Source organism: Ovis aries, chromosome 2 (genome assembly GCF_016772045.2).
Source record: "Ovis aries strain OAR_USU_Benz2616 breed Rambouillet chromosome 2, ARS-UI_Ramb_v3.0, whole genome shotgun sequence".
Lineage (NCBI taxonomy): Eukaryota > Metazoa > Chordata > Mammalia > Artiodactyla > Bovidae > Ovis > Ovis aries.
The window spans coordinates 39,737,126-39,759,156 of NC_056055.1; the positions used below are offsets into that span (position 1 = coordinate 39,737,126).

Sequence of the window (22,031 nt, forward strand, 5' to 3'; positions counted from 1 at the left end):
ATCTGCAGGCCTTCCTACTGGAGCTTTGAGTTGAAATACAGATACACTGACTCTGAGAAACAAATGAAAGCTGTCATCAGTGTCAACAGCAAAAGCCGGAGGTCCATCCCATACAAATTATGGACATCTGTATTCCTAATTGTCATCCTTTTGGACCATGCCAGCGAAACAGCAATGCCAAGAGAGTCTGAGGGCTTTAGAAAAAGCAGGTATCAGGTTTAGGTGATAGGAGACATTGATGAGACCGAGAAGTCCTTTTGGAAGGAATACTCTCCATATGTTTGTTAAAATACTCGAGATTTTCTAGTTTCAGGTACCTCCTAATGGCATGCTTTGTCAATATTCCACTTACTACTTCTAAGACAGATCAGTTTATGATCTTAGAAGAACAAGTGGTATGGATGATTCCAGGATCAGAAGATTGTTGGCAAAGATGCCTACAAATAGTTAACAAGGTAATGGTAAGAAATGTTGACCTTGATTTGTTTGGCTAAGATGTAAAGATTTTTGAAGGTCAAAGGTGTCCTTGTGTAGTGTTTTGGAGTCTAACTGTGTCTGACCCTCTAACATTAAGCTGCTGTGGCCTGCAGTTTTGAAGAGTGAAGCAAACCAGGGGGAAAGGGAGAAGGGGGAGAGAACAGGAAATGGAGTGAGGTGTTTCAGGAAGTTGTCAGGGGTTGACTGATTGATTCCAGATGGGAAAGGTCAGCCTTCGTGACCCAGGAAATACTCACTGGGGGAAAGAAGTTGGCTTGTGGAAGGGGAAGGCCTGGGAGGGAGACGATGCTGGAATGCACAGTCCACTTCCTTCAGTCTTCAAACATTCAGAAACTTTAACTTCTCTGAATAGAATAATATCAGTGTTGTCATCGTTCATCAGAAAACAGTGAAAGAAGTTAAATTGGAAGCTTTGAGTGTACCAAATGTATCTTCGCCTCCCTCATGTATTTTGTTCTTTCAGAAGTGGAAGGAATGCACGGAAAAGTCAGTATTTGTGTGTGTCTCCATGTACAAGAACAACAACCATTCCTTAAAAAAAAAAGAACAACAACCAAATATGTCTAGTTTCACATGATGGAGTTTGTGTATCAAATCCTTTACATTTTGCAAATTCAGTTAAGTTGGCAGCCCTTCCTAGATACCTCACTGTCTTAAGATATTTAGAATATTAAAAACGGGGACTTGCCTCATATCGATATATATACAGCCACACGCACATACATTTGGACATAATTTAAAATCGCGTAATAAATTTTGCAGACACTGAAATAATTCAGGTTAATTCCCTTGCTGTCAGGAGAGGCCAGCGCTAGCCAGCAAGAGATTAAAATTTATTTCCATTGTTAATAGAAAATAATGACGTGCATCTGAACCATCAGGGTATGTCATTCGGGAAATGTTCTCTTTGGAACTGAGTCTCACTCCACCCAAATGGACAATGATGAAATCAGCTGGCTCAAGAAAGCCCCATATTTTGTGGCAGGAATGCACAAGGCGCATGAACGTACAGTATAACAAGGAGCCTGTGGAATGAATTAAAGCGGTCTTAGGGAGAACTCTCTTCATGTCCACATAATCCTCACCTGGGCGGGGGTTCCCCTCCTTGTGCCCAGCACAGCTCGTTAGCAGTGAAAACCTGAGGCACCCTCTGTTTTTTTTTTTTTTTTTTTCCCATGGATGACAGCAATGTCCATTCACACACACAATTTATAAAATTGATCTGATTCCTCATTTTTTCCCTCCACCTTCTCCTATTATTTTCAGAGGGTAAACAGAGACAGAGGTGGTTGCTTTCAGCCTTCATGCTCATCCTAACTCCGGGAACCAGGAGACCCTCGACTCCTCCCTCCCTTTGACTGCGATGCCACCCTCTGCTCTGCTGAGAGGCCCTGTAAGAGTATGTGCCTTATGTCCTGGCAGAAAGTGATGCAGGTCTCTGCCTTATGGTGGCCACTGCATGATAGGAACTTTCTGGAAGGCCTTTCCCCAGACTCTTAATATGTTAACAAGGATGCAATTGAAAACAGACTTGGAGCTAGATGGCTACATCCCTGAATTGTGAGCAATTACACTGATAGTAATTTTCTGAATGACTATGGAGGCTCCTTTAAGTTCATCCTGATTTCACAATGAACAGGGACATGAAATAGGTAGTGAATTCACTAGTGGAGGAGCTAAGTGTGGGAGACACACTCGTCGACTAGGAACACATCGTTCTGTGGTCTTAGAGTCTCCAAGGCCTGATGTAATAATACCCGATACATAGAAGACACTCAGTGACTGCATCTGAGTTAATAAATGCAGCCCACTGTGTCCGTGTAAACTCCTGAATGCTACTGTCATGCTCATGACACCAGGCTAGGTGACATACTTTGTGGGCTCATAATTTTAAGGGTTCTTCCGAATCCTTATTATATTACAATATATATAAAAATTTCTTACTTCATTGTACATCATAAACACAATTTGTAAGCAACTATACCTCAATTGGGAAAAAAAAAGATGCCATCTGAAATCTTATTTGAGGTTAAAAAAAAATCAGGAGAGTATTGCTTTGGAAAAATGTATTGGGTAGGATGGACTGAAGTTCAGTTCAGTTCAGTTGCTCAGTTGTGTCCGACTCTTTGCGACCCCATGAATTGCAGCATGCCAGGCCTCCCTGTCCATCACCAACTCCCAGAGTTCACCCAAACTCATGTCCATTGAATCGGTGATGCCATCCAGCCATCTCATCCTCTGTCGTCCCCTTCTCCTCCTGCCCCCAATCCCTCCCAGCATCAGAGTCTTTCCCAGTGAGTCAGCTCTTTGCATGAGGTGGCCAAAGTATTGGAGTTTCAGCTTCAGCATCAGTCCTTCCAAAGAACACCCAGGACCGATCTCCTTTAGCATGGACTGGTTGGATCTCCTTGCAGTCCAAGGGACTCTCAAGAGTCTTCTCCAACACCACAGTTCAAAAGCATCAATTCTTCGGCGCTCAGCTTTCTTCACAGTCCAACTCTCACATCGATACATGAGCCCTGGAAAAACCATAGCCTTGACTAGATGGACCTTTGTTGGCAAAGGAGACCCAAATAACTTTCTGGGGAGACAGAAATGTTTTATATTGTGATATGGTGTGGATTACCTGGGTATATCCATTTATCAAAACTATACAGTAATTGCATGTAAATTTCACTTTAAAAAAAGGAGACTCATTATGTTTATTTTGTTCGTTTGAAATAATTCATGGTGAAGAGATGTGACATGCCATTGAGTGAATCTCGTTTTGTAGTAATATAAAATATTACCTCTTAAGAGGTAAGGCAAGGCCCAGGTTTGTCCCCTCTTTATTTAATAAGTAAGAAAGTGTGTGCTAAATTGCTTCAGTCGTGTCCAACTCTTTGTGACCCTGTGAACTGTAGCCTGCTAGGCTCTTCTGTCCATGGGATTCTCCAGGCAAGAAGATTGGAGTGGGTTGCCATGCCCTTCTCCAGAGGATCTTCCTGACCCAGGGATTGAACCTGGGTCTCCTGCATCTCCTGCATTGCAGGCAAACTCTTCAAGGGTGGCCAAAAATTCCAAGTAGAGTATCAGTGAGTTTAATTTGGGAGTGGACATATCTATTCAATGTCTTTCCTCAGGTCTATATATATACTTGAGTATATATATATAAGAAGCTCCTTTCTCAAACACAAAATATTGCCACCTGAGGAAAGACATTGCCACAAGTGACTCACCTTCCTGGGTCAGTAAGTAGGTGGTGGATATGCCCAAGGCCATGCATTTCTGCTGTGTTTTCCCACTGCTCCAGCCCTGACTGATCACCACTTCTTTGAATTTCCCTTGCACCCTCATCTGCAGCACACACACACACAGACCTCAGTCCAACCTCATTCTGTGTGCTGCTTGTTTTTCTTGTTTGCCATGCTCCTCCAGCGTGAAAGTAAGCTCTTTGAGGGTAGGGACCATGCCTTGTAATATGTGGGGGTTAATTCCCCCTACTGGAGCCTTCTCTTGACCCAGAGCTTACACTATTGGAGGAGCTCCATGAGTAAAGTCCTCTGTCCTGTTGACTGGTCAAACAAGGCAGGAGTGAGGTCATGAGGATGGGAACTCATCCATGAATGTTTTACATGTATTTTTCTCATTTTATTCTTCTTTTATGTCATTCAGCCCTCAAGATAGGCAATGTTGTGTATGTTTTACAGACTAGGGAAGTGGAGATCCAGAAAGGTTAAATAATCCATCTGTACAGTCCATGGAATTCTCCAGGCCAGGATACTAGAGTGGGTTGCCATGCCCTCCTCCAGGGGATCTTCCCAACCTAGGGATCGAACCCAGGTCTCCCAAATTGCAGACGGATTCTTTACTGTCTGAGCCACCAGGGAAGCCCAAGTAATCCATCAGAGGTTCTCAGTTAAGAAGGAGCAGGCGTGGGATTTGGGTTCAGTTCTCTCTGACTGCAAATCCACACCCTTCCACTAGGCACCCTTCTCTTCCCTATCATCTGGTTAGATACTAAATGTCCTACATTTTCAGTGCTGAATTCCGCAACTTTACTTTTCACCCAAAGTCTAAGCATCTTAGTCGCTGCTCCCTGGTATGGGAGAAACCAGATATAACTCATCAGGCAGTACATGCATGCCCAGCACTACTTTAGCACACGTCAGATGTTCAAGAACCCACTCCTGAGAAATGACCTCCCAGCTGGTGTTTCCATCTTAGCTTCCCAATCAGACACAATCAGCTCCTTTTTGTGATTCCAGCCCAAGGGTCACCTGGGAATGATGGTCCAAGTACTTTGATCGAGATGAAGTTTCTAGAACCCATGGGCAGATTACCAACTTCCCCACTTCCTCCTGGGCATAGTTTGAGCACAAATAGGTGACAACACATGGGTGAAGGGTGGCCTCTTTTTCCATAATGCTCTGCCATTGTTACAGGAGGAGGAGAACGCATTCAGATGCCAAGAGCATGACTTGTCCCTAAATTCTGGTCCATCTCTCATTAGCCACACGGAAGTCTGACAAAACAGTTCTGTGACTTTTATGACTTACTGAGAAATTAACTCACCCCCCTCCCCCCTATCCTTTTTCCTTGAAATCTGCAGGTCGTATTGTCAACAACAGTGAATGTGGATGGACATGTGCTGGCTGTTTCCGACAACATGTTTGTTCACAACAACTCGAAGCATGGACGGAGAGCCAGAAGGCTGGATCCGTCGGAAGGTAGGGCTGTGCTTTCCGGAGGGACTGAGCCTGGCAGACAAATGACGTTCTTCACAAATTTTCCTGGTTTGAATTTGGAATTGATGTCTCTGAGTAGGAGTGGAGAATGTCCTCAAGACTGTGTGGATTTTAAAATGAAGCTGTAAACACTGACTTCTGCCTGCTCTGTTGTGACCCCCACACATCTCCCAGCCAATGTTCAGGCCCTTGCCACTCTCTGGCTCTCTCATTTAGTTCTGTCAGTTTTTCTTTCTCTCTCTCTCTTTATTTTTTTGCTAGATGGGCATTTCAGGCAAATGTAGTGCTATGACATCTTAGTTAAACAGGAACATTACCACGCCAGACATGTATGAATAAGTGTCAGATGTGCGCTTAAACAGATTGTGGGCAAAACAAAACAATGTGCAGAATGAAACTGACACTAATTGATTTTTGTTTGCTTGGACAAGAAAAAATCATGGTCTGCTCTGGGTAATTTTTCCAAGTGCATTAAAGTAATTAGGAAGACCGGTAACAGTTAAACTTCAAGTTGTCCGAAAAATTAAAGTGTATCAAGGAAGATAACTGACAAACCTAAGCAAATCCCATCCAAGTTCTTTTTTGTGCACGCTCCCCAACTCATTGGTCTAAGAAGCTCTTGTAATACAGAATGAATGGCTAAGTGAGGCTCCTATTTTTGTGTATTGTCTTGCTGTATACTGCCCACCAGCCCCCACCCCAACTCAGCCCTTAAAATGTGTCTTGTATCATTTCAAATAGGAATTAATGAACTGAAAGAAAATGATTGAATCAGTAAAGAATTTGGAGTGGTGTTAATTCTCCCGCAGCGGGCACTGAAAGGGGAGAAGAAAATCCCAGGGTTCAGAACTAGGAACCCATCCAGTTTCTTTTGACTGATTGGATGTGATTGACTGGCTGTTCAAAGGGGGCTCATGTTTTTGGAGTCCTGCCAAAGTTCTCCTCCACCTCTGACCCTGTCAGCTCTGGAAATGGAGTGATGGATTGACTTTAGTTATGGCCTGAAAACCATATTGGGTTCCTGTTGGGATGTAAAGTCCAGAGGCCTCGAACATATGGAAGAAGGGAGGGACAATCTTTCCTACAAAGTTAGGAAAGTGATTAGAAATTGTCTCTTGATACAGCCAGAAAAAAAAAAAGTCTTCAACTATGGTAGATTTTACTTTCTCCTTCTTTCTCTGGCACATTAACAGACCTTGTAAATCTTAACATCTTGGGGCAGAGGAGGTGGGGAGAGAAAAGGGATTTACACATTTCCAGTGTGATCAACTTATAAAATATGGGGAAAAACAACAGAGTTTTAAAAACACCCTTTGCACAATTAGCTAAGTGTTTTCATATATAGTGGTCAACTCATTAGGCTTTAATGACCTGGTGAAAACCAACAACCAATTAGGGAATGATGGCAAGTCAGCAAAGCTCAACTTAAACTTCTTAGATAACCAAGAGCTTTCAAGAGCAGTCAGTCTCCAAACTCCAAACTTCAACCACCAAAAGACAGACTTGACTTTTTCTTTCCTATCTTTTTAGCAACTCCATGCATCAAAGCCATTAGCCCAAGTGAAGGCTGGACCACTGGAGGAGCCATGGTCATCATTATTGGGGACAACTTCTTTGATGGCCTCCAAGTGGTGTTTGGGACCATGCTTGTATGGAGTGAGGTAGGCAAAGACAACTCACTTCCCTGATTTCCTTTTTTTTGATCTGGGGAAACTAGTAATTCTGCAATGTCAGCAAAATGAACACACACACACACACACACACACACACACACACACACACACTATTGAGTACCTATTGTAAGTGGGGTACCAGGATTAAAAGACATGTAAGCTACAATTTCCTGCAGGTATGGATCCCTTAAAAAGAAATATTCACTGTAATAAGTATTGTTTATAATTGTGAAAAATTAGAAATTGGCTAGATATTGGGTACTAGGAGAATGGCTAAATAAATGAAGTATCATCATTTACTTAAAAATTATATTTAAAAGATTTCTAATGACACAGGAAAAGGGAACATGCTTACAATATAATGCTAAATGAAAAAAAATCAGGACAACAGTATCTATGGATGTAAAATATAATTATATAACACATCCTTAGAAAAGTACTGGCAATGTGCCAAAGACGAATAATGGCTGTCTCTGGGTTATGCAATGGTAACATTTTTTAAATTTTTCTCTAGTTTCCAATTTTTCTACTGTGATGAAAAAAAAAACAAGACAAGTTACAAAAAGATATATAACAGTGCTAAGTTGGATATGGAAATTGCCAAATCAATCTGTGAGGTCATGGCAGTGTAGGAACTGGGGAGGGAATGACTACAGGGATGGGGGTTAGGTGGATACAGGAGGTCGGGGAGGGGGTACTTGAGCTGGGCTAATAGGAAGGGAAGGATAGACAGGTTGGGTTGAAAGGTAATTCCAGGGTGGTAGACAGAAACACTTGAGACATAGGACAGGGCGTTCATGGCACAAGGGGCACCATGAGTGCAGCAGTTTGCCCTGGGAGATAGCAGTGGATGATGCTTCTATGTTCAGTAAATCCATGATAATATATAATAAAGACTTTATTTCCCTGCCTATTCATTCCTCAGCTAATAACTCCTCATGCCATCAGAGTGCAGACTCCTCCTCGGCACATCCCTGGGGTCGTAGAAGTGACATTGTCTTATAAATCCAAACAGTTCTGCAAAGGAGCTCCAGGGAGGTTCATTTACACAGGTGCGTAAGAAAATTATTCCAAGGGAGACTGGTTCCTGGTTCACTTTTGCTCTGGTCCCTAGTCTATCCACTTTATAATCATTCTAACTTTTATAGGTCTTTCTACTGGTGTGGCAAGAGTGGACTGGGTCATAGGCATTGAAAGGGGATGTGTTGATCTAATGTTGTGTTTTATGTAAGCAGTTTCTGCACAGTCTGGGAAATGGTCATGGCAGCTCATTTCAGGATTCCATCCTTATGAATTTAACTCAGCTGGAACCATGCTAGAAAAGACTTTTATCCAAACAAATCAGATAAAATATTTGACAGAGTTGCTGGCTATAATGAAATTTTCTTGAAAAGGATTCAGGAAAGTTGCCTAATGATGCTGCAGAGGGATTCAAATTATATTAAAACTTTATGAAAGTAGAAATGATCTAATTGGTTCAATATTTATTGAACGCCTACATTGTATCTACTACTTTTTTCCAGGTGGAAGGTACAATAACATAGAAGACATGGTCCCTATTTGGAAATTTAGAAACTATTGGAGAAGGCAACAGAGCAGCTGGCGAATTAAGAGTGTTCAAATTGTTTAGTATTTCCAAAGAATGGAATATGAATTTCACAAAAAGGGAGCTGACTATGAACTAGAGTAGAGGGATGGGGTTCCAGGAGGAGATGATACTGAAGACCGTTTTTAAGGATGGGAGGATTTGGATAGGCAAAGAGAAAAAGGAAGCATGTTCCTCCTATGGGAGTCTTAAGTGCAAAGACACAGAGGATGAGGTGAGTTGATGTCTGGAGGAAAGAAAAAGCTGGTTCAACAGCTGTGGGGATCCATGAGATGGAACTTAGACTAGAACTTAGCTAGGCATAGCAGGAAAGGAAACCTGATTTAGTTGGGGAACAGCTGAAGGCACAGAGACCCACTAGAATATTATTGTTTGGTCCCTAAGTTGTGTCTGACTGTTTTGCGACCCCATCGACTGTAGCCCGTCAGGCTCCTCTGTCTATGGGATTCTCCAGGCAAAGAATACTGGAGTGGATTGCCATTTCCTCCTCCAGGGCATCTTCCTGACCCTGGGATTGAACCTGTATTTTGTGCATTGGCAGACAGATTCTTTACCACTGAGCCACCAGGGAAGTCAGAATATTGTTACTCTGAACAACAACAAAAAAAGAGGTATAGGGAAAGAAGTATAGAAATCATCAAGAAAATATACCAGACCTATTATAAATTTCTAATAATATTATTTTATAGTGTTTTCTTCCTCATTTGGACTTAGCCTCCTATTATTATTTAAGCGTAAATTGTCTGATTAGCAATCAATTAGGAATAGAAGGAAAAAGGATGATTTAGGTATATATTTAACATTTTGTCATTGAGTTTTCCCTCTTGAGATAGGCATGTCTTGGTTGGGTTACTTGCAATAAAATATTTACTATTCTAGCTCCCAAAGGGATACAGCTTTGTCAGTCATTCAAATGAGCATTTATTACATGCCTACCATGGGCTAGCACAGCTCTAGGCTCCGGGATATAAAAGTGGGCAAGATAAAGCCCTCCATCTTAATAAACCTTGTATACTATAGGCGGAGACAGTCAACAGAGAACACACATTATATAATTTCAGACAGTGATAATGAAGGGATAGAGAATGAGGGAGGGTCTCTCTGAGAAAGGAACATTGAGCAGAGATGTGTATTGAAGTGAAGTGAAGTCTCTCAGTCGTGTCTAACTCTTTGCAACCCCATGGACTGTAGCCTGCCAGGCTCCTCCGCCCATGGGATTTTTCAGGCAAGAATACTGGAGTGGGTTGCCATTTCCTTCTCCAGGGGATCTTCCTGACCCAGGGGTCGAATCCAGGTCTCCTACATTGCAGGCAGACTCTTTTACCATTTGAGCCATCAGGGAATCCCAAGATATGTATCGCGGGTGTGGAAATCTGTCCCCACCCCCCTTATCTCTTTGACCTCCTGTCCTGTCCATTCACATTTCCTCTGTCCCTAGGCCTCCTCAGGGCTGTGTTTTCTGTGTGGTTCATCATTGTTAGCTAGAATAACACTTGGCAGTCAATCGGTTGGGGGCAAATGTCCCAGACAGAGAAAAGATGACAGTCTGAGAGGCATGGATAAGCCTGGTATCACTGGGGAAGAGCAAAAATGCCAGTGTGGCCAGAGTGGAGTCAGTGGGAGATGAGGTGGGAAAGGCAGGTAGGACAAGGGGTTTGCATGGGAAAACTTTGAGGATGCCAAACAAGGGAGTAGTCAGCATCCAGGTGGGATTTAAAGCCACTGGGATGGATGAGAGGCCATGGAAGGGAGTATAGCTACAAGATGGAAGCGGTCTAAAAGATGGCAGGTGCATCAGAAGCGCTAAGTGTAGGGCTCAGGAAAACAAGGAGGAGCCTGTGAAGGACACAGAAATGGAGTGGTCAGTGGGTAGGAGGAAACAGGAGCTTGGACTGTCCCTGGAGTCAGGTGAGGAATGGGTTTCATTTCACACATAGAGTTTTGCTTTCTCAAATGCACCCACTGTAATATGGATGACAGGTCTGCCCTGTAAGGTGATAGGCAGGAGGAATAAAAACTGCATTGCAATTAATCTTCAATTCTCTTCCGAAGTAACAAGCAATACTCAGTGGGGCTATAGACGTTTGGAGCCAGGTGTTGTGTGCATATACGTTTACATGTGCATACGTGTGTGTCTGAGTAAATGTATAAAGTTGCTTCAAAAGCAGAGGTTGTCATCCTTGGTCGCACTTTAATGCATCAATGCTCAGGCTGGATCCCAGACTAATTAAATTTGAAGTTCTGAAGATAGGACCCAGGTAACCATGTAATCTATATATTCAATATACAAATATCAGCTCTAAATGATTGCTCAAGGCACAAAGTCAGTAATATCAGTATTCCTCTAGCAGCTTACAGTTCTAGATAGAGAGAGAGAGACACCTGTAGATTATAATAATCATGCTGAGTCCTAAAAGAGATATAAATGCAAAAGGGGCTATAGGAGCACTGAGCAGGGGTGGCTCACTTTGGGAAACGAAGGAAGGCTTTCTGGAGGAGCTGACCATAGAGTGACATTTCAAAAGGAAAGAAGGAACTTGCCAGACAGAATAGAGGAGCCTAAATGATTCACAGAAAACACAGTGCTTGGTTTAAAAAAAATGAAAGGAGCCCACACAGTAGTAAAGATAATAGATTTTATGTTACCTGTAAATCTAAGAATTTTAAAGATAATAAGACATCAAAGAACATTGGATCAAACTCCATCTGTTGCAGATGAGAAAGCAAAGACCCAGGGAGAAATGACTTGCCTGTCTAATTCACGGTGGAGTCAGAACAAGGACTCAGGTCTCTGGCTGTCCTGCCTGCTGACCTATGTTTAGCAATGCAGTGTGGCATGTCATAGGGTAGCAAGGAGCAGGACATGACTGAAGTGACTTCACATGCATGCACTTCAGCAAAGAGTTCTGTTTTCCTTATGTGCTGAGACATGGTTGACTTATTCCTAAAGCAAGCATCAACTGAACATGCCCCACGTTGGTTTGTTGTATTTGCTGATTTCCATGGTGCAGGTACTATCACCAGGGCTGATTTCAAACTACCAATATGACATCAGCTGGCTCACAGCATTCCTGAAAATTCAACAACCTGCTCTCATAAAATGGTACAAACCAGGTGTAGAACACCTGTGCATGGAAAGCGTTTGAAATAGAGAGCAGCTATAGCTTATTATTGAAAAGGTATATATTATTAGTATTATTAATGCTATTAGTTTTATCATCATGGAGGCTGACTTGAACAAGGAATTACAAATGTGATGAGTGATAGAGGATGCTGGGGATATATATCAGAGGAATCTTAAGCCAATGGAGAAGGTTAAGGACAGTTCAAACATGGGAAACAGTACGTGCAAAGGCCCTGGGGTAGGAAAGAATGTGGGATGTGTTTGACGGTAACTAGAAACAGGGAAGAAAGAATGTGAAAGAGAGGTTGGGTTCAGACTGGAAGAGAGATTGAACCTGCTTGTTTTGCTGCATCCCAAGTGCCATGGGGAGCTATTGGAATAGTTTAAAGCTGGGAGTGCCGTGGTCAGATTTGCCTTTTCAAAGAGCCTTTTAGCTGCAGCAGAGAGAATGGTTTGGAACCTAGGATGGATTCAGGGAGGTCAGTTTGAGGCCAGTGTGGTGGCCCCAGCCAGAAATGATGGCAGCTTGGACTGGAGTGCCGGTGGTGGGGACAGGCAGAAGTGGATGAAATTTAGGAGGTAGCATTGACGGGACTTGATGATTGATTGGATGGGGTGAAGGTTGGGGAAGGAAAGGGAGGGAGTGACTCAAGTTTCAGGTTTGAAAAATTGGGTGGGTATAGCTTAGAAAGTGATTTTTTAAAAAGGTATAAAGTGCTGAGGGAGTTCAGAGGAAGGACAAAATACTTCCAGCTGGTGGAGAGGTGGGAAGATTTAATATTGTAAAGATGTCGATTAATGAATAAATTTAACACAATGCCAATCAAAGGACCAACAAAATGTTTGGGGAAAACTTTACAAAAGTTCACCTGCAAAAATAAAGGTGCTAAAATAGGACCCCTCATTTTGAAAAATGAGAGGGCTTTGCCCTACCAGACTTTAAAACCTATGTTAAGTTTCGGTAATTAGAAGAATATGGGGTTTTGCAGGAACACATAGAAATGTCACGCAACAGAAGAAAACACTTTAAGATAAACAGTTTTTATGCATACAACTAGTACAAATACAGAAGTATTTGTATGGGTGAGGAGACATCGCAAGTCAGCATGGAAAATATGGAATTTTTAACAAATGTTGTGGGGCCAACTAGTTAAGCATTTTAAAAAGTTATGTATCTAATTTCATATCACAAAATGAAGCATACTTGAATTAAATATTTTAATTAAATGTAGGCATTAATTAACTAATTTTTTAAAATGTAGGCATTTAAAAAGATTATTATACTTGAGCCTTGCTAAAAGCTTGATCCCAAAGACAAAAACCACTGAGCATAAATATGTGATTACATGAAAAGAAAATGTTTGCATGTCTCAGTTTCAGTTATTAAATAGAAAGGATAAGGACAAACTGAAACCATATTTGTTATATATGACATAATATCCTGCACATAAAAATATTCATTTACTTGTTGAGCAAAGTTCATTTTATGCCTATTCTTTGTCAGCCACAATTTTTTTTTACATTATGGATAAACAAGTGAATGTTAGAGGTCTTATAAATTAAGGGGGAAAAACTCTCTAAAAGCTAGCAAGGAACATCAGGAGTTAATTCAGGAAGGAATATAATCAAACAATAAACATGTTTGTAAAAATCCCAACCACATTAATAATCAAATGAAAGCAAATTAAGGCAACTACAGGATAACATTTTTTTTTCCTATCAAGGTGGCAAAGATTTTTTTTAAAACAAATGAAGATACCTACGTTGACAAAATTAGAAGAAAGTGGGGGTTTCTAACACACAGTTCTCCACTCTCAGGAGAGTACCCTGATGGTACTAGGTTTTAAAAAAAATGTATGTACCCTTTAACCCAACAATTCTACTTTTAGGAATATATACGTGGGAGATTGAGTTTGCCTGAAGGTTGTTTATTCTGAAGCACTGTTAATAAGCACTGTTGAAGCACTGTTAATAGGAGTGAAAAACTGTAAACAATCACAAATAACAAATAACAAATAACAAAATCACAAATAACAAAACATCCTTATACTGAAAAACATCTTAGATACTAAAGAAATGCTGTGGGCGCACAGTCGCTCAGTCGTGTCCAGTTCTTTGCACCCCCGTGGACTGTAGCCCACCAGTATCTTCTGTCCATGGGGTTTCCCAGGCAAGAGTACTGGAGTGGGTTGCCATTTCCTTCTCCAAAAGCAATGCTGTGGATGGATATTTAATTACATAAAAGACATTGGTGATATATATATAAAAAAAAAAAGCTTAAAACTGTATGTACAATATGGTTTCTGGAGATGCAAGAGAGTCGAATTTGATTGCTCAGTCGGGAAGATTCCCTGGAGAAGGAAGTGGCAACCCGCTCCAGTATCCTTGCCTGGAGAACCCCAGGGACAAAGGAGCCTGGTGAGCTACAGTCCATGGGGTCACAATGAGTCAGACACAACTGAGCACATGTGTGCATGCACGCACACACACACCAGTCGTGCTGGACCCTGTTCCAGGCATAGTGCGCTCCAGTCTTTCGGGAGGGTCTGAGGATCTGTATTTCAAACAAAGAAATGAGTTTGGGAATGCTGAGTCCTCCCATCAGGCTGCTGCGGTGACTTCCTGGCTTGTAAAGCATTTGACAACATAGGGCAGTTCTTTTCAGACCGAGTCATTACCCCACAAACCCAGTAGTTTTTACTCGTATGTGGAACTTTCTAGAAAGAGACTCCAAAAGCAGGAGGTGGGAAGGAAATTTCCAGCAAACCTCCGCTCCCTCAGCCCTCATCCCACCACTCACATCTTATGGATCATGGTCCAACTGTTGATGGTTTCCGTATCCAAGGACACACCACCACAATAAACCCAAGCCTATTAGATGGGACTTACCTGGTATAATTAGGCAAAATGCAGTAATCAGCTCCCCATGGTTGTTGCTGCCAAGTACCGCATAAACATCAGGGCTCTGAAAAACAACACATTTTCTTCTCACATGTAGGAAGGTCTATTTTCCTCCTACCACCACGATTTATTGAAGTGCAGCTTGCTGCTTCAGAGTCAAGAGCTCTACACGAGCATCCAGCTCATCAGGAAACGTCCCACTGCCTCTGTCTGCTTTGAGACCTAGAGGTGGTACCAGCCAAGACTTGTGAGCAGGGAGAGGTCCCCTACTCCCCTGGCTGACTTTGCTGCAGAAAACTAGCAGTGGAGAAAAATAATCCTGGTAGGGGGTACCCGGGGAGACCACGGTTACTTGTTTTTTCAGGTAACCATGGTTACTGCATCTTAAGGATGCAGGGAGAGGAGGTCTGTAGCAAGGCATTTGAGAATGGAACTCCACTTTGTCATTAAACTTGAGAGAACTTAGCACTGGAGTGGAAGACCATCAGTGAGAGTTTAGAGGTCTGGATTTGAGTCCGAATTTTATGACAAATCCCCTAACCATTCTTTGCCTTCGTTTTCTTTTTAAAAATTGTTTATTTGTTTATTTTTGGTTGCGCTGGGTCTTTGCTAGTTGTGGTGTGCAGGCTTCTTGTGGAGCATGGGCTCTAGCAGCACAGGCGTAGTAGTTGCGGCCCATGGGCTTTAGTTTCCTGTAGCGTGTGGAATCTTCCTGGACCAGGGATCAAACCCGTGTCCCCTGCATTGACAGGTGGATTCTTATCCACTGAACTACCAGGGAAGTCCCTCACCTTAGTTTTCTAACCTAAAACTTGGAAGATATTTATCTCACTGGGAATATGAAATGTAGATATGCAAGTATATTTTGTATAGAAATACACAGATATGAACAAAATTTACTATTGTAAGTGTTTGGCTGTGGGATACATAATTTCTATGATGAGTTCTCTTTGGCTTCCTTCCTCACTGCTGTTTGATCAAGGGTGGACTTTTTTGCTGGCTTCCCAGGTGGCTCAGTGGTAAAGAATCTGTCTGTCAACGCAGGAGACACGGGTTCAATCCCTGGGTTGGGAAGATCCCCTGGAGAAGGAAATGGCAACCCACTCCAGTATTCTTGCCTGGAGAATCCCATGCACAGAAGAGCCTGGTGGGCTCCAGTCCGTGGGGTTGCAAAGAGTCGGACATGACTTAGCAACTAACCAACAGCAGACTTTTTTGCATGTGTTCTCTGCTGTAGAAGGTGAATTCTTGAAAGACCCACCGTATCATGCCTTTCGTATCTGGGTCTGGATTAGAAATCAGGGTTTTTAGGTGACAGAGAAGGCCAGGGCAGCCAGAGAGCATGTGTGCTCTCTGCAAGTGGTTTGAAGGGAAATGAGTTTTCAAGGAAGAGCCGATTGGGCCCAGCTGGCTCACGTGCCAGCCAAAGAACTGCTTCCCAAGGTGTGTGGTTGAATATGGAAGCTGTCAAAGCACCCTGGCTATGGAGACACCTATAGAAACCAAACAATTCACATCAACTCACCTCTTCCCCCCAAAAATCCTTACCTTTTATTGGTTTGCCAAAAAGTTCTTCTGGGTTTTTCCATAAGATATCATGGAAAAATAGCTTATAGAAAAACCTGAATGGACTTTTTGGCCAACCCAATACTTCAGCACAAACAAAGGTATTTGATTACTCTGTTCATTATTTGGGAGCAGGTGTTAATCAACAAGAAAGTAGACAAGATCAGGAAGCAGTTAGGTGGAGAAACAAAAAGCCTAGGTTATTCCACAGCCCCACAAATCATACCCTGCACAGTCCCCTCCCTGGGGCTGGGCATGGGGTTCCACTGAGCCACACTGCACAGATGTGCACACCGGATTCAGATGTTAATAGCTCACCCACATCACATTTCTTCTTCTTTTTTTCCTATAGCATTATCCTGAAAAAAAAAAATCTCATTTAAGAAATGAATCTGATTTTTAGTTAAAAATACCCAATTCAGATATCAAAAACTGGCCTGAGTACAATTGTTCCCTGTTTGCACTAGAAACAGGTTGGATGAATAGCCCCCCTGGTAGCCTGCAGTTTTACTGAAGTTGCCTCCACCCCCATCGCCTATAAAATTTGGATCCCTCATTTGGCTGAGCCTGAGGAATGATGTCTCCGTTGGAAGCCCCAGAATAGGGGGCTGTTGTTTTGCTAGAGACGTCCCAGCCTCTTAATGGCCTGGTGCTCTCAGCTATAATATTCTAAATACATATTACAGAGAGCAGAGCATATTCATAACTGCTCCGTGGTGGCATTTAGATTTACCCTTGAAATTTATCTTTAATTTTTACAGTTGTCTCCTTAACCATGTATATTACTCCCTTCTTCAAACAATCTGTCTTGCTGCTGCAGTTTTTCTTGAAACCAAAGCGTAATTAAATATTAAATTAATATTTCATTTAAAATTAAATATCAGAGGCTTCCATCTAATCTTTCACTTGTGCACTGCTGGTTCTCACTTAGTGTTCTTGTTCCTATATCCACAAAGTCAGGTACTGCTTCTTAATAATGTGTTCCTATATTATCTTTGTTCTTTTTTTGAAAAATTGGTGACACTGAATCTTTGCTACATTGAAACAGATGGATATAGGGAGAGATTTCAGGGTAGCAAAAGTTAAAGACAATTCAACAGCCTATGGCTTCAACTCCACCCATCTCCATTTCTCGAAGAATTTCACTTTCACCAAATAAATAAATAATGGGCTTCCCAGGTGGCTCAGTGGTAAAGAATCTGCCTGCCAGTGCAAGAGATGTAAGAGAGTCGGGTTTGATCCCTGGGTCAGGAAGATGCCCTGGAGAAGCAAATGGCAACCAACTCAGGTATTCCTGCCTGGGAAATCCCAAAGACAGAGGAGCCTGGTGGGCTACCAGCTATGGGGTCGCAAAGAGTCAGACATGACTTAATGACTGAAGAACAGCAACAAATAAGTAATAGTCTTAGAATCATAATGCAAGAACTTACAGGGGGTCTGAGAAAACATTTAATCCAACTTTTTGTTTTTGCAGAGAGATAAACCAAAGTCCACCTGCCTTTGAAGGTGGTAGAGTTGGTCAAGGTTAGGAATTAAGGCAGATCCCAGACAAGGGACAGTTTTTTCTCTATCACACCATCAAATGCTATGAAAAAATTGACCTTGGGAGCAGATAGCCTTGAATGTTGGACACCTGAGGAGTAAGGTAGAAAATTGGGAGGATTGGGAGCAAGAGAGAGAAACCAAAATCATAGCACAAACAAGTCAGACCTCACAGAAATAAATACACATGTGCATGCGTGGGTAATCGCTTCAGCTGTGTCCAACTGTTTTTGACCCCATGGCCTGTAGCCCACCTGGCTCCTCTGTCCATGGGATTCTCCAGGCAAGAGTACTGGAGTATTGCCATGCCCTCCTCCAGAGGATCTTCCTGACCCAGGGATTGAACCTGATTCTCTTACATCTCCTGCACTGGCAGGCAGGTTCTTTACCACTAGCGCCACTTGGGAAGCCTCACAGGAATTAATACATAAGATCAAAGCACTTTGAAGACATATTCACTGAGGGAAGACCAGAAAAGACTTCCTAAAGGGGGCTAGAAGGCTGGGGCTAGTTTGCAGGCCTGTAAATTCCTCCCCAAGCAAGGGTTTTATGCCTTTCTGTCCTGTCAATGGAGAGTAACTGTCTTAGATCAGCACCATATGGAGAGGTATTCTTTTTATTTTATTTTTTTAACTTTTAATTTTGTATTGGGGTGTAGCTGATTCACAGTGTTGTAACAGTTTCAGGTGAACAGTAAAGGGACATTGTGATACATAATCATGAATCCATTCTCTCCCAAACCCCGCTCCCATCCAGGCTGCCACGTAACAGTGAACAGAGTTCCATGTGGTATCCAGCAGGTCCTTGCTGGTTATCCATGGAGGGATGTTCCTCAAGCAGGTTTTCTCTTGTGCCTGCATCTCAAAGTCCATTTTCTGATCTGGCACTTGCCTGGCAACCACATTACATAGATTTGAGGTTTCCTGAGCAAGATTCTTTTTCTATTGCTTCCTTTAATTCTTGGAGAAGGTTGAGATTTAGAGTCAGGGCTGGAAGGATCCTTTAATTCTATGGCCTGGACCCCTCAGGGGCCTGTGGGCTCTGTGATGAAAGTGAAGACCCTCTGCTGCAGATGGATACACACAGATGCAGACAGACAACTAGGCTCAGGCTTTTTAGACTTTTGTCAGCCTGTTATTGGCCATCCGTAGGCTCCATGATGATCCTAGGTGCCAACTGAAGACTTACTAATGAAGAAAGCTGCAACCGAGATCAACATCCCAGAGTCGCAGCCTGACAGAGTACTCAGATCTCCTTGCCCCCTCATTTTACTTGTCTCCTCTCAAAAATTTCTGCAAAGGAACTTGATCAGCCCTTGCTATTGCCTTCTTGGTGGTCAGTACTTTTGTTGGTCAAAGGCAGAAATGACCACCTGCCTGCAAAGTCAATGCTGCCTTTGTTGAGGGTAGACCAGAATTCTAACCAGGAGTCCCCTTTCCATGTTGGCCATGGAAAGAACCTCTATTTCTGGGAAACTTAAGTAGAGGCAAAAACTGGGGTAAGCATTATCTGCTCTCCATGCCTCCTCTTAAGGAAAAAAACCAATCATATAGAATTTATCCATCTCACTAACCCTTTGGGAAAATTAATATTGAGCAACAGCCAGTTTTTTTTTTTTAAATGAGTGGTTCCCAGTAGATATTTTTAGTTAAATACTATTTACTTTAAAAAATAAACCCTTCACACATTGTTTATGGTTTATATCTATTCATTGGGTCAAAGATATGTAAGCAACCTCATATATTATACCCGCAATCAAAATGAGAAATGACACATAAGATCTAGGCTCTCAGGAGAAATATTATGAAATCTCAAGGTATTGATGAAAGTTTTTCCAAGGCTGATCCAAATGGGATTTAGATTCTGTGGCAGTTGAAATGTGTATTATTAAACTCCTTAAGCAAACCCGGATGACTCCCAGTGGAGGATTAAGACATTCTATGTATAGCAAAGACGAAATTCTCATGTCTGAGTTTTCTCTATTGAATTCCCCCTTGATTAGCTTCTGTAATATTTAACTTCATGCCATGCCATAATTATTTAATAAAAGGTAAATATAAATTATATTTCAGTGGGGATTTGACCTTTTACCTTAATGTTAATGTTACCAAAGAAAGACATAGATAAATAGAGCCTATAGATCGAAGCCTATTTTTAATTTACTCTGTTTTTGCCTTGCCAGCTTTTCTCTGTGTCCCTCTCAGCCAAGAGGTTGGCAGGACTTCACACCACCCCCGCACTCCATGTGGTAGCAGAGGCTGTAAATTCACACTGATGATGGCGGTTAATGATCTGTTGTCCCTTAGAGACAGTCTTGGGGCTGGTCTTGGGCACCTCATTAGCTAATTGAGGTTTACTTGGCTCGCATCAGGACTGAAAAGTCAGAGAACACCCAGGGAGGTGGGGAGTGGGGAAAGCTGGGACTCAAGGTGAGGCCGAAGTGATAGGATGCAAAGCAGCTGGGCCAGTGGGAAGTGAATTTGGACCCAGAATAAAAACTTCAATGCAACCCTGATTTTTTTTTTTAAGATGTGGACCATTTTTAAAGTCTTTATCGAATTTGTTACAATATTGTTTCTGTCTTATATTTTGGATTTTGGGCCCAGAGGCATGTGGGATCTTAGTTCCCTGATCAGGGATCGAACCTACACCCCCTGCATTGGAAGGCATGGTCTTAACCACTGGACCACCAGGGAGGTTCCCAACCCTGAGGTTTTGGAGGCTGAACTCTTGAGGGATTGACTGATTTTTCTTCTTACACTTCGGTGTTGACTAAACAGTTTGGGCTTCATGATTTTTACTTCAAAATTCACTAAAGTGGCATGCTGTGTGTGTGCTCATGCACACATCTGTGTGATTATTCCCTGTCCGTATAGATATACACGACAGTGTATTTCACCATCTTTCTCATCTTGGATACACACAGAACCCATCCACAGCATATGCCTAGGAAGTCTGGCAGGGGCCTCCAGAAAACACTCAACATGAGAAAGAGATGAGTATGTCTATTTTGCTTCATCAGCTTAAAATGTGAATTGCTAATTCCATGTGGTCAGGAGCACCTGCTGTTTCTGATGGAGATGAGGAGTCTGGATGAGTGGGCAGATGAGATAAACCAGACATCACCCTGGTGTCCTGGTGGTTTTCATCTAACAGGGACAACAGTGGGTACAACTGTGTGATAAAATTTACCAAAGAGAGGGCTTCCCTGGTGGCTCAGTGGTAAAGAACTTGCCTGCCAATGCAGGAGATGCAGGTTCAATTCCTGGTCCAGGAGGATCCCACACACCTCGGGGCAACTAAGCCTGTGTGCCACAGCTACTGAGCCTGTGCTCTAGAGCCCGGGAGCCGCAACTACCGAAGCCCTCGTGCCCGCCAGCCTGAGCTCTGAAACAAGAGAAGTCACCACAGTGAGAAGCCTGAGTGAAGCTGGAAAGTGGCCCCTGCTCGCCACAGCTAGACAAAAGCCCACGCAGCAACGAAGACCCAGCACAGCCAAAAATAAATAAAGTTATACAGAAATAGCGTCTATGAAAGAGAAAGCATTCTGTATGCTAATTAGAGCCCAGCTTTAGCAGATTACTCTGTGAGCGGCAAGAAGGACCTAGGAATAAGGATATTAGTGGCAGGCTGAGGATAGACCCTAGGGCTTTGCTGAGAGGGGGCGAGAATTTGGTAACAATGAAGATGGGAGGGAAGGGACAAGGACAGTCATGGAGACAGTGGGGACCTTGGTTGGGGATGGCTAGATTCTCTATCTTATGGGTTATTCCCTTACTTTATGGTCAACGTGGCATAAGCATGCTGTTGTTGTTAGCTGCTCAGTCATGTCTGACTCTTTGCGACCCCATGGACTGTAGCTCACCAGAATTCTCCAGGCAAGAACACTGGAGGGGGTTGCCATTCCCTTCTCTAGGGGATCTTCCCAACCCAGGGATCGAACTTGTGTCTCCTGTATTGGCAGGTGGATTCTTTACCAGTAGCACCACCTTGGAGCTGCATTTAAAATAGGGATAAAATGCATGTTATAGGGTTGTAATGAGGATTAAATGAGCGAATATATGTAAAAGGTATTAGCATAATGCCTGTAACATAGTAAGCTTTCAGTACATTCTAACAGCTATCATAACAATTTTCATTGTTGAATATTATAGCCACTAAAAGTCCTATTATTAAAGAAAAAGTCTTCAGAAATTGCTGACATTATAGTGTTAAGCAGGGAAAAAACAGTTTACGGAATGATTCAATTACACCCACAGCTATTCTTACATGTGTTTCTGGGTGAGATGGTAATATGAGTGCATATGTCTGTGCTCAGTTGCTTCGGTCGTGTCTGACTCTTTTACAACTCTATGGACTGTAGCCCACCAGGCTCCTCTGTTCATGGGATTCTC

General features: G+C 42.5%; 1 protein-coding gene across 1 annotated transcript in view; it reads left to right on the forward strand.

The window, feature by feature from the left end:
- Window positions 1–22,031, forward strand: part of EBF2 (EBF transcription factor 2) — a 220,288-nt gene that overhangs the window by 166,608 nt on the left and 31,649 nt on the right. Inside the window, exons 8-10 of the mRNA XM_004004175.6 lie at window positions 5,090–5,207; window positions 6,756–6,886; window positions 7,824–7,950. Of these exons, the coding sequence (XP_004004224.1) occupies window positions 5,090–5,207; window positions 6,756–6,886; window positions 7,824–7,950 (376 nt within the window). The remainder of the gene's footprint in view (window positions 1–5,089; window positions 5,208–6,755; window positions 6,887–7,823; window positions 7,951–22,031) is intronic.